At 32.0% G+C, this 14,084-nt stretch overlaps 1 protein-coding gene across 1 annotated transcript; it reads right to left on the bottom strand.

Moving 5' to 3' along the window:
• Positions 1-271: 271 nt before the first annotated feature.
• Positions 272-13,179, bottom strand: LOC111699571 (selenium-binding protein 1-A). The gene is made up of 16 exons (XM_023470277.1): positions 13,105-13,179; positions 11,411-11,479; positions 11,295-11,349; positions 10,864-10,967; positions 10,184-10,265; positions 9,764-9,857; positions 9,565-9,632; positions 9,422-9,459; positions 8,900-8,962; positions 8,477-8,617; positions 5,076-5,205; positions 4,529-4,659; positions 4,079-4,166; positions 2,059-2,208; positions 1,608-1,721; positions 272-1,241 (listed from the first exon to the last, which is right to left on the bottom strand). Exons 1-16 carry the CDS (start codon positions 13,146-13,148, stop codon positions 1,170-1,172), a joined length of 1,443 nt encoding a protein of 480 aa, XP_023326045.1. The 5' UTR covers positions 13,149-13,179; the 3' UTR covers positions 272-1,169.
• Between the last annotated feature and the right edge of the window lie 905 nt (positions 13,180-14,084).

Raw genomic sequence — 14,084 nt, 5'->3', positions numbered from 1 at the left:
GTTGTCAGTACAGAGACTCTTTATAAGAGACATAATAATATTATGGCTTTTGAAATTAGGTATTACAATGCTAATTCAAAACAAAGACGATATCGAATTCGTCACTGAATTCCCATGTTTTTTGGGACACCCTGAATAACAGCTAAAAAGTCCTGTCTAAAATTGCACATCTTGAAATTGTACTCGATGGCACAGAACAGTGTCGATACTTTTTTTTTACCATAAATCTAAAAGCAAGCTGCATGGTTGAACTAGTAATCAGTTAACAACATTTATATACGTAGATTTTATTCCAATATTAGTATGATATGATGATTACATGTTTACATTACATATTAATTATTTAAAAATTAAAAACTTTTATACAATTTTATCTCAGATATTTTTCAAGTCTGGACTAATTTTAATTTCTTCACAGAAGAAAAATTCACTATAAAACAATTAATAAAAGTGTTCTTTTGAAAATTCAAAATCGACAATTTACGAGCGAGTCTAAGGACCATCCATCCATACAGTAATTGTTCGACGTGTTTTGATAAGGGTGTATAACAGCGGACGACAAATTTCGCAAAAAAAGCGAAATTTCGCGAAAATTTACTTTTGTATTTCGAAAACTTTATCGCGAAATTTTTAAATTGTATAATATTCTATTTATAGTGCTCACTGCTCGCTATAGAGTACCCGGGCCTAATATTTTAACCCTGGAATAGATTGAATTTTTTTCTAAAAAATATCAACACGCGACAAATCATCAAATATTGTTCATTAATTGTACGAATGTTTGTACAAAGGATACAAATTCAGACTGATTCTGGTATTACTGCTTTAAACAGGGTTCCTCACAAAGGATGAGAATTTAATTAGGACCAGAAACTGTTTAAATATGACAAGTTACATTCTTAAAAGTTATTTTAAATGCTTTTGCATGATAGAAACAAATTGAAATCTACACAGGTTAGCAGGAATTAAAGATATAATACGGAATAAATTCCGTATACAGTCGTCTTTGAAGTCTTATCCTTTGAGGGTAACCCTGCATCATTTCATTATACAAACATCGAAAATTGGTCACATCGTAAAATTTATGTGATCAACCAAAAAAAAATGAAAAAAATTGGAAAAAATATAATTTTCGGAAAATTTCGCTTTTCTGCATTTCATAAGTTTGTCTATATTTTGGATAAATGTGATGTATTGTTGAGATAAATGTCACTGGTACAGTCCCCGCCCGGATATCTAACCTAAAATAGAAGACGACATTTAACAAGAAAAACTTTTCAAAATAGAATAAACAGAGATTTACTATTAGATTCAGAAGCTTAAATTTATGATAACAAATACATATATGATAGTATAATATATTATTATATTCAGACTACAATTCTTATAATGGCAGGGTTACCATCCACGAGTTATATAATTTAAAAAGAATATTTTATTCTTTCTCTTTTGTTAGCCTTTTTGACTATGAACTATTACTGCAAAAGAAAATTGCCTGTCACTGTAATTCAAACAGATATGTATATCAAATTACACAAATCGCCAAAGAATACTACAGAAAGTTAACATTTTTGAAAAATATCCCGGACCCTATTTTTATATCTGACCTCATGTGCAAGTACAGGACCGTCAGGTTCGTCTCCGAAGTCGACAAGAAAGTCGTTGTCGAGCTGAAGACCTCCGTTCTTTGTGTCGACATTGATCTTAAACAGCATGGATCCCTGAAATAACATTAAGTTATTTATTCAGATTGTCATAGTTTTTGAAATGACACTTGCAGTTTTTGGAAGGGAATTGTGATGAATCTTTATTTTCTTATAAATATATGAAATTATAATTTAAAACAAATTTAAAAATTGTATAGTCTACTTTTAACATTTTTCCCTACTGCACTTGTAATAAAAAATAAGATTTAAAAACGGATCAAATTGTAAGACCAACTATATTTTCAAATTGAGTACAGTCTACATTGTACATTTTGTGATTCATGAATCAGTCATGATATTCTAAAAACTTTACCAATTTTTAGAAAAAAAATAATTCTATTTTATAAAATACCTTCTCCACCATATCTGGGTAGAATTGTTTATCCCACGGACCAAATAACGATGTTGTCACGTAGAGTCTAGTTCCGTCCAGGGACAACTGAAGCATCTGAGGTGCTCCGTAGATACGTTTACCTTTGGCATATCTTACCTCTGGTTGAACCTGAACAGTAAATTAACTTTTTTTCTGAGAAGTTTTTAATAGATTTAATATTGTATGTGCTGAAATGTTGGTAGTTCTTTTCCACTACGCAAAATTTACTCTGGCTGCACTAAATGTTTATTTACCCTATGATACGACTGGAAAATTTACTCTGGCTGCACTTAATGTTTATTTACCCTATGATAAAATCTTAATGTTTATTTACCCTATGATACGACTGGAAAATTTACTCTGGCTTAATGTTTATTTACCCTATGATACGACTGGAAAATTTACTCTGGCTGCACTAAATGTTTATTTACCCTATGATACGACTGGAAAAGTTAGAAAGTGTTTAATTAGGTCACGAGCTGGCTTGTTCTAAATTGTTCATACATTATATTTCTTTCTATTTGATATTTACTGAATCAACATGTTTAGTAGCAATGAATATAGTCCTACAATAGTTTTGATTATTTAAAAATCTGATTAGATTGCTTTACAACAGTATATATATGATTATGATTTTATTTCTATGTGAAAATAAACCATAATAATAATCATAAAATATATGCCTAAAAGATTTTTTAATCTTTCAGGCATATATCTTCTCCCAAAGCAAAGATAATGACTCAAAAGCAATCTTGTATAGACTTGTTAACAAATTCAAGAAAACACGAAGACGATTATTACTGTGTAGCGAAGTTGACCGCGGAAGATTCACAATACTATAATACTATATCCGCTCCAAATGTGTCTCCTCATGTTCCCCCCCCCCCCCCTTACCGCCTCTACTTGTGGGGAACAGCGTCAGTTAGCTTTAGAATGTCGAGATGTGAACACCTCTGATCTGGAACTACTAACTCCTTCATACTGCCGCCGATGTCTACTCTAGCAACAAATGCTGCTAATGTCTAAGCGTCCATCATGTCCAAATCCACAAAGCAGTCGCATGTCCCGGGGTTGAGAGGCAATTCAAGTTCCTCCCTACACATAATCCAGACTGCAAACCCTCCAGGACCGTCGCCTAGATGTGAACCCTTTGCTGTCAAGATGCTGACACCTGTGAGCTGACCATCATGAAGCTCCAACTGTTCCTTTCCTTTCAACACTATTAATCAATGTTATTTCATTTTCAACCGTTTAGATACTCCCAATTAAGGGCCAATATTTTTAAACTTTTCTTTTATTTCTCATTTCATGCTATTATTCAATAAAGTTACCGAATATCCCTGTTGTTCTCTTATTTGTGTCAACAAGACTATACAATTGTTTAAATTTGAAAACCGAAAAATCTTGGTACGCAAATAAACCGGACCAAGCCTTAATTCAATAAGAGAACTGTTATTGTAATTTCAAGTAACTCTACATTTGAAAAGGGACATGCACGATTTACAATGGTCCCCTATATGTCTGATCAATAAAGGTAAAAGCGTATTTAATTTCAAAGAGAACCCATAATTGAAAATTTTTAATTTCAGACCAACAAAATGTTAATTTTGGCCCCGAAAAAGCTTTTTAGGGTATACCACTAAATCATAAAATGCTACTCATTACAATTTCTTCAATAGTCCTATAAACCTTTAAAACAGTCGTTGTCGTATATACCCATATAATGAAGAATAATTTCGATTTAAATGTTTGAACACTACCCAACTCTTTAACAGCATGATCATACTCATCAACATTGAAACAATGAATAGCTTCTCTAAATTTGTAAACTTTTGATTTAAAAAAAGCTTGTGGGAAATCAAAACTTAAATTATAAAATCGTCTTTAATGTATTAATATAAACGCCGACCAATGTACCCTACCGAAAGTTCTGTGTCGTGGGTTACTGTGATTGGACCACTCTTCAGTACAGATCCACCCAGAAATATTTGTACCCTACCGATAGTTCTGTGTCGTGGGTTACTGTGATTGGACCACCCTTCAGTATAGATCCACCCAGAAATATTTGTCCAACAAGTTTAGGATTCCTTAATATAAAATCTAATTGTAATTTAAAAATCGTCAAACATGTTTCATATTCTTCGTAATTAATGTTGATTTTGCAAAACTGGTGGAAAATTATTTCAACTAGTTTTCAATTTCTGAAAACAAAATTGTCAATAGTATATAATATTACAACAACATTACATGTAAAAGTAACCGTCTGGAATGCCTTGGATTTAATAAAAATTACCCTTATTCGGGGATTGCAAGGAAAAATATAAAGAAAAAAAATGTTTTCATTTTTTTGTGTAACTTAAAACTAAACCATTTTAACAGGAAAAAAAACAGTCCCTGAGTAATGAACAAAAACTTGAGAAGAAAATGTCAAAGTTTGAAATTAAATAACCTTGTATCTGTAATATCATATTGTCTCACGTCTCCATGTAACCAGTTCGAGAAATACAAGTACTTGTCATCCATACTTAGGATAATATCGGTCATTACACCGGGCATCTCGGGCAGAATCCAACCATCAACCTGGATAAAATACTCAAGATTATATCGGTCATAACACCGGGCATCTTGGGCAGATTCCAACCATCAACCTGGATATAATACTTAGGATTATATCGGTCATAACCCCGGGAGTCTCAGGGAGAATACAACCATCAACCTGGATAGAATATTCCAGATTATATTGGTCATGTGACATCCCGAGTATTTCGGGCAAAATTTATATGTTCAAATCCTGAAAAAGATTCTGTCTCCAAAGTCTTTTTTAAACATAAGAAAACACATCTGTGAATTAAATCTGTTCTTTTATATCAAGTAGAAGGATTTTTTTGTCTAATCGATGAGTTAGACAGGGTTTTATTGCCTGATTTTTTTAGGTACTGATGTATTTTTTTCTGGGGGGCTGAAACCTTTCCTGATTGACCCTCTAGAACTCCTACCTTCTTGTTTGGTATATCAATAACCTTCTCAGCGTCCCAGGATCCATCAGCTGTTTTGAAGAACCGGAACACGTTGGCAAACAGGGCGCAGCCTACAAACCCCTCGGTAGCCTTTGGGTCATGCAGGAACCTATTCATGTTAATTTTAGATCATTGGATTGTTTAAATTGTATGTTTTAGATTTAAACGTTAATTTAAAATTGAATTTTAAACAGAATGGATACATAAAACATGATTACAAAAAGAAGCTTTCATTTAAAAAGCTACTCTTAGATAACTTGTAAACTTGTAATTGGAAAAAAATATATGACAGAAGATATAATTAGTCGTAACTGTTTGAATACTTCACGGAATTCTTTAAAATCTAAAATAAATCATAAAATAACGATGCATAATTCTAAAGTACATCGTTAAAGTACAAACTTAAAAACCTGTTAAACAAGTTTAAAATATTAAGATTTTCCTGTTGCACTTGCAATAAATCTAATTGCAATATGATGTTTAGAACAAAAGAGGTTATATAATAAACGTTTTGCAAATCTTAAACCCAACGAGAGGGGTGGNCCCCCTTGAAATATTATAAACTATGCAGAGTTAGCTTAAAACACGCATATGTAAATAAAATAATAAAAATAATCTTAATTTTTCAAGAAAATAATTTTTTCCATATGTTTAATGTTTATTTAAATAAGAGATGCATTATAAATCTACATGTAGTAAATGCCCTACTCCAACAAAGTCTTTTAGATCTGTATCAATTCAGGTATAACCTTCCGTATCCTTAGGTATTTATCTTTCAAGATACAACTCAATCAAGAACTACAGGTCGTTCAATAATACTTTAGTCAATATCAAACCCAATATGACTATATCAGTATTCTCAGGTATCTGTCTTATAAGATACAACTCAATCATGAACTACAGGTCGTTCAATAATACTTTAGTCAATATCAAACCCGTTACGACTCTATCAGTATTCTCAGATATCTGTCTTACAAGATACAACTTAATCATGAACTGCAAGGTCACTCAATAATACTTTAGTAAATATCAAACTTGTTAAGACTCTATCAGTATTCTCAGGTATCTGTCTTACAAGATACAACTCAATCATGAACTGCAAGGTCACTCAATAATACTTTAGTAAATATCAAACCCGTTACGACTCTATCAGTATTCTCAGGTATCTATCTTACAAGATACAACTTAATCATGAACTGCAAGGTCACTCAATAATACTTTAGTCAATATCAAACCTGATATGACTCTATCAGTATTCTCAGATATATGTCTAACAAGATACAACTCAATCATGAACTAGAGGTCGCTCAATAATACTTTAGTCAATATCAAACCTAATACGACTCCATCAATTTTTCCTAACCTATATCTATCTTTCAAGACTCAAAGCTCAGGTCCCTCTCGTTTCCCTTCACAAGGCATACAATTATTCTAACACCGTAATTAAAGCGGAGTATTATTCCAGCTTACATATACTTTGAGTTCTATGGTACAGGTTACATTAATGAATGTAACAAGTTTTACATAGTTATTTATAAGTGTACAGTGATGACCAGAAAACAATGGAATAATAATACGACATTATAGCAGTACTTAAGTACATTTACGGTTGTTACAAAGCAAATAGTTTTACTACACACTTATTAGATTACTAATTAATTAAAATGGGTCTGTTTACACTCCACAATGGCTGTGTCTTATGTTCAAAGGACTATTTAGAGTCATAATTTGAATCTAAAAGTTGTCTTTCTTTTCCAGAGTTTTCTGGTTATCACTGTAGTTTAATCATAAAAATACAAATTTGACGTAGTTATCTAAAAGTGTAGTTAGGACAATGTACAACGTAATTTATCTAGGTGTGTTTAGGTTTATAAATATGGGGTTTTCTACAATATTTATTACATACATAGATATAGTTAAAAATCAAGTACATATGTAAATCAAATCTGCAACTGTGCTATTTCTTGTGTGTATGTGTGTGGGGGGGGGGGGCGGGGTCAGCATTTCTGTGAGTTTGAAGAAAAAATTTGGGACGCCATAAGCGAAGAAAAACTGATTCTAGAAATTCTTGTTTTTCTAGAAAAATCTTGGTATTTTCACGATTTTCCCATGTTTCACTTTGATAATTGCATAAAATTAAATGCTTTAGTATTATTTAACTTAACACTATTTAATGCATATTCTGCAATTGTATATGTTGAACCTCCCCCCACCCAATTATTGTTGCTTTAAATTAAGAAACATTAAAAGAAAAAATGTTCAAATCTATGTTACAAATTTCAAATGAGCACAAACAATGTCTAGGCCCTGTATCTTTGCAACCTAAATTGAAACTATGAATTTTGTTAGATCAAATAGTCTAACTTTAAAATATCAAAGTTTTACATAATTAGGTTGCAAAGATACAGGGATTACAAAGGCAGAGTTTGTGGCCAATATTCAATTCTTTTGATCTTTTCCGTCATGAATATTTCACATACAACTACAGGGTTACCTGTACCCCACATACAACTACAGGGTTACCCACAAATTTTAAATGTTTAAATATAATAATTCCAAGGTTAGATTAAGTCCTCTGCCATAAATGTAGTTGCTATAGATGGCTTATTTATCGATTCGACAAAGAACAACAAGCAATTTAACAGTTGCAGGGAACCATAAACATATGGAAACGGACAATTTACATTTCGTACAGTCGTAATCCTATGTGGGTAACCGGCCTGTCACTATGTAGCAAATATAGAGGCCCATGATATAGCTAAATGTGCCCATTAGTAAATACATAAATTATGTATTGCGATTAACCCATTCAATGTACGTACTACGTAGATATAACTACGCTGTTAAAAAACCCATTTCTGATCTAAACTGAAGAAATATGCCTTAGTTGATATAGAGACTCCGTACCGTTTACTGCAAGAGAGTAATTGATCCCTGTTTTGATAAACAGGTTGAAGGTTGTGTCCTAGTTGAGACATTGATATTCGTGTCCTGGTTGAGACATTGATAGTTTACGATGTGTCCTAGTTGAGGCATTGATAGCTCACGATCTTGTCCTAGTTGAGACATTGATATCTTACGAGACAATTTCCTATTTGAGGCATTGATAGCTCTAGATTGTATCCTAGTTGAGACATTGAAAGTTTACGAGATCGCGTCCAAGTTGAGGCATTGATAGCTCAAGATTGTGTCCTAGTTGAGACTTTGATAGTTAATTGCTATAGTGTCCCTATTGACATCGATAGCTAACGAGGTGGTAGTGGAATTGATAGTTCACGGATTAGTAGCTATGTGTTGACATTGATAGTCAAGAGAATCTAAGTTGTACCTGGAAAGAAACTGTTATGGAGTAGGGCGTTTACTACATCTATACGGTCTACCTTATCTCTAGAGGCATAACTCCCTCCTTCCCTAAATCTATTTTCTGAATGAGTTTTCTCTCGGTCCAATCAAACACGTTGAGATGGGTTCCATAGCTACCTCCTTCAACATGGGCCAGGTCAAGTCCCCCAAAGAAACACCTGAAAACATTTGTAAAACTCTTCATATGTAAAAACAGAATGACATGTCCTTTTCACAGCGTTACCGTTTAAATACGTCGTTAATTCTAAAGTTGAAACTCAAGTGCCAGTGTACACTCAAATATTCCGGCACTCAATTTTCTGTAAAAAAAATAGGGATATCATATTCATCATGTAGGATCAGACAAAGGTTTAATTTGCTATAAATGGAGGCTTACTTGAAACTGCTTCTAGCCCAATTAACTTATTGTCATTGTAAACTTTTTTATTAATATTTCTGACCTAGGGTGCCCCCATTCAGTGCTGATCATTACATTGTGGAAGGGTTGATACCAGTAATCATATCTAAACAAGAATTAAAAGTTTAAAAATTAAATTTGTTGATAATTATTTTACATTAAATGATGAATTCGCTTGGGCCAAGACGATTTTAAGTACAATTCGGTATCAGTGTAATCGTTAAGAATAAATCGAATGAATTAAGTCTTTGTCATAAACATTTATTTCTTCCAATATCTTTGCAACCTGCTCTTTTAAGCCTTTGATAATGCAAACTTAGATTATTTGATCTTATAGAACATGCATAGTTTGAAATATTTAAGGTCTGCGAATTATGATGTTAATGTTACAAAGATAATTGGGTTTAGAAAATCAGTGTATGTGACAAAAAATCATTCCTTTTAAGTTGTTATGGTTATACCGATAAAAGAACAAGGAATGGTGCACCCCCCCCCCTCCCCCTAAATGAACCGAAGTCAAAACTTGATGGTCTACAATAAGTTAAGATTTTAATATTTAAATTACCCAAAAGGAAGCGTCTCTCCGTCCTTACAGTATGTTCCCTAAATAACCAAAAAATGTCTTCAAAAAAAAATATAACAAAGAAGGTTTGACAGTGATGAAAAAATAGAATAAGTTTAAATAAAAATAAATCATTTTCTGATTTCCTTCGGTTTAAAAGTTTCTCCATCTAGAAGGAGAAAACTTCCTTTTCCATTTTTCTCTGGTCCATCTCCTAAAATTGAAGAAGGATGACTTTTTTTATCAACTTTTTTACATATATATTCTTAACTTTCTGTTCATATTTTCAAACAAAAATGTTCTTCAGGAAGTTAATTAACTAAATGGTTTTCTAACAAACTGAACCTAATGTTGAAATCATAACATCTCCATCAGCTAGGCAGTGAGTAGTATGGGGAGTACTTACTCCAAACTTATGCATCTCCCAGGGCTCCACAACCTATAAAACAAACAAATGACTATTTTCAAATTCTTTTGGTTTTAAGATGGAAATTTCTTCTTGAAAAGAACTATATACGTAATTTCAAGTGACCCTAAATTACTGCTTTCTAAGTCACAGCAGTAGCCTTGCTGTTCATTAACTTGTAACTGTAAAATATTTTAATTTTTTATAGCAGAAATCCGCAAGTCACTTTTATAGAAAAACCACAATTAAAAATAATTAATTTGAAAAGTAAAAAAACATTAATATCTCCTTTGTTCTAATGTATGCTATCTATAAATGTAAATCTATAGTAAAGTTGTGATTTTGAACTTTTGTCTGACCTTGTCGAGTTTTGGATTTTTCGGATCAGTTTTCACGTCAACAACATAGATTCTATCAGATCCTAGTCCAGGTACTATCAACCTTTATTAGGCATTTTTATTCAGGGGGTCCAACAAAGGATGAGACTGTAAAGACGACCAGAAACTGTTAGTACAATCCTAAGGTTAAATTAAGTCTTTTGCCTTAAATATTGTATATGAATGGCGTATTTAATGATTTCGGAAAGAAGGATACAACTGTTTACAGGAAAAAGGAAAAAGACAGTCCACATTCCGTACAAACGTCTCTGAAATCTCGTCCTCTGATAACTAATTTAGAATTCAATACATACAATAAGGGGCTAAGATTGGAAGAAGAAAAGTCGAAATTAGCACTAATTTGTTGATCAATATTTATAGTTTGTATTTTTGCTTTTAAAATGCCAATATTAAATCATGAAAGGCCACATTTTTTAGAACCTCGCCAAGCATTAAAAACGTGAAAATTTGTGCTTTATGCAGTTAAATCAGACAAAATTATCATGTTGTCTTCAATTGGCTATTGTTATAAACTTGCCTTCATGATTGAAGGAGTAATGGGCAAAATGTTATTAAAGTTCCACGTCATTATGAGCACATTTTAGAGTTCATTGCTTAAAAATGCTCAAAAATTCCTTTTTTAACGATTAAAAATATGACACCTGCTTCTTGATCTCTCCGGGTTATCATAGCATGAGCTGCATGCATTCCACCCAGTGTGATGAATCTCATCTCCGATATATGGGAAATGTAGGCGAGAAATAACCTAGAAGAATACAATTTATGACTTAAAAAGTCAAACCTGAAGAAAGTATATATATTTGGGTGGTTTTCTGAAATTTCCGAAATTGTTATAATCATATTTGCGGTTTAATTTAGATTGAGGTAACAGCGTCTAGACTCTAGACTTTTCAAATATATGGAACTTGAAACTTGATGGATTTACCTGGGAATAAGTAGGACTGGATATATTTACCTGGGAATAAGTAGGACTGGATATATTTACCTGGGAATAAGTAGGACTGGATATATTTACCTGGGAATAAGTAGGACTGGATGGATTTACCTGGGAATAAGGACTGGATGGATTTACCTGGGAATAAGTAGGACTGGATGGATTTACATCTACTGTAACAAGGTAATCAGGTCTAAACAAGATAAATGTCTCAATGGAGAAAAGTTCTGTAAAGTGTAAATATGTTAAATTACCTAGATTTGTCTAGAACTATACAGGGGATGTAAACTATCTTTTCGATACTTTTAGATAAAAATGCATCCCTGAAATAAAAAAATAAATAAAATGTTATCAAATGAAATAGAGCCCAACTAATTAACATTACATACTTCTAGTTAAGATTATTTTAGATCTGAATGAACATAACATAAAAACTAAGACATGTAAAGTAAAGTCTTATAACCTGAGCTTTAAGTTTGTTTCACGCCAATATTTCTGGTAATACGTTTAGCATTTAAAGGGACTGTAAAGCAAGAATGAAAGGGGGTATAGGCTGAAAGCTAATCGCTTTAGCTCTTGATCGCGTCCCATGAAAGTTTTATCTGATGTTCCTGTCTCGAGAAATTGATATAAAACTGTGTTAAAATTATACGAAAGTTCATAAATGTAAAATTTAGAAAATCTTAAACTTAAATCACGTGACCAGAACAATCACCAATGGCAGAGCAGTATACTGGTCACGTGTCTCTGCCTGTATCACGTGACCACGTTACTGCAATGTCATTAGTGGAATTTTGATCAAGTAATACGGACGTGTAAATAATATTATAAATTAAATATATTAAAAATAGAAATAACAAATATAAAATTAGAATTGGAGTAAACCTAAGTAATAATTAGCTTTCTCTGGGATATCATCGTTTTCAGATTGGTTGCTCATTTGCTGAATTTGATCTATTTAAACCCACTACTTTTATACAAAATTGTATATATATTAATTTTCGTATAAATTTTACACTGTTGTATATCATTTTCTCGAGATAGGAACATCAGATGATATAACTTTCATGGGTCGCGATCAAGAGCTAAAGTGATTAGCTTTCAGCCTATACCCCCCTTTCATTTTTCCTTTACAGTCCCTATAAATGTTACTTTATAAATAATAAATCAATAATATTTAATAAATATAGCTTTTCATAATCCTAGTAAATTTTCCGTTTTCTTAAAAATAGGATTTTTCAATGTTAATAGTTATAACCTTAGATTAATAACAACACAGATAGGCCACTAGAAGACCTCTTTTCGTTCAAAACAACCCTTACGCAGAAGGATTTACGCGTCTTGTAATTTAACGCAGCATGCGCGTAACTCCTTTGGGCTTCTGACTAAGGGTTATTGTGAACGAAAAAGCCCTAAATCTTGAAAATACGACCATGCAAGTGTTCTATATGTATTGTTTTTAATCTATGGTTATAACTAAGGGCCCAAATCCACCCCTCTGGGGTCATTTGATGTTAAGTGGATCTATTTAAATCAGTGATGCCCTGACAAGTGATTTAAATATCACAAAATAACTTAAATAAAGGAATTGTGTTTTCACAACAAACTTTTTCTAATCCTTAATCTTTGCAAGTCTTTATCACAGACCAAATTTAATGAATTTGAGCATCTTCGCTGAACTACCAACTGATGACGGTTTAAATTTAAAGCACCGATTCAAAGTTAAAGATAAAGAACGAATTTGAATTGGTGATTCAAATTTGAACTGTCGGTATAAGGCAGTTAAAAAAATTTTAATTCAGTCCCTTGTTTTGTTAAATAATTTAGGTTTGACATATCAAAGGTTTACACCATCAGGTTGTAAAAATATAGAGATTAAAAAATTTAAGTTTGTGGCAAAGACTTAATAATTTCAGCAAGTTTATTTTCTAAGAAATTATTTTTATACCTTGGGGTTGCATACCCCGGCCCACAGCCTCCACATTTCGCCATTTTTCTGAAGAAAAAAATACTTTAAAAAAAATTATTTATATCTCAAGGATCACAGGAGAGTTTTTTGAAAACAGCTCTCAGCTAGTAAAACTCTCCTGCTGAAGTAGTTTTAAATATGTTTAACCCTATCCTTGCTGGGGTGCTTGAAAACAATGATACAATCCCAAAATTCCATGTTTGATGTTAAAATATGACAAATGATACATCATTCGAAAGCTCTTATGCTCTTCTTTGCAAAAATTTGCAAATTTGCAAAAATTGTAATTTTCTTTGGAAAATACAGTTATATAATAAAAATGTTTGCAAAAAAATGTCAACTAATTATATGTTTAGGAACTTCCTCAATTATAATTTTCTCAATAAATCAATGTTAGAATCAATTAATTATTTTTCATCATTAAATTGCATTTCTTACTCTCTATGAATTTGTTCGCAGAATTCTTCAAATGTCGTCTTTTCAATCAAAAATTCCAGTAAATCTACAGAAAGTTTGTGAACAATGTGATATTACAGAAACCAAAAAATGAATAACATATTACTTATTTTCGATGATAGTGATTAATTTTTAATTTCTCAACCTGTTCCTAAACAACTAATTAGTCGAATGTACAATTTCTACTACATTTTTCGTCGTCGCTGAATAATTATTTTTAAAACCGATTCTCAAAATCATTCCTCAAAAATGAACAATCTTAGAGGATTTTATTTCCCAGTTCTTAATTTTTCTACTTGCTATTTTTTAAATTTTTCTTAGTTGTAAAAAGGATTAATGAGCTGTAAAGAATTAGAAAAACTAAAAATTATTAGAATTTAATTTGTCAGAAATTCATAGCTGTGTTTTTGTCCACAATTAAATGAAGAGATCCTAGAGAATGTATTTGATGCTTACACTCGCATAACCACTCATTTAAGAATCAATCATAGGGCACCTTATAC

This window comes from Eurytemora carolleeae, unplaced genomic scaffold (genome assembly GCF_000591075.1).
Source record: "Eurytemora carolleeae unplaced genomic scaffold, Eaff_2.0 scaffold123, whole genome shotgun sequence".
NCBI lineage: Eukaryota > Metazoa > Arthropoda > Copepoda > Calanoida > Temoridae > Eurytemora > Eurytemora carolleeae.
This window is presented reverse-complemented; position numbering and strand designations above follow the sequence as displayed.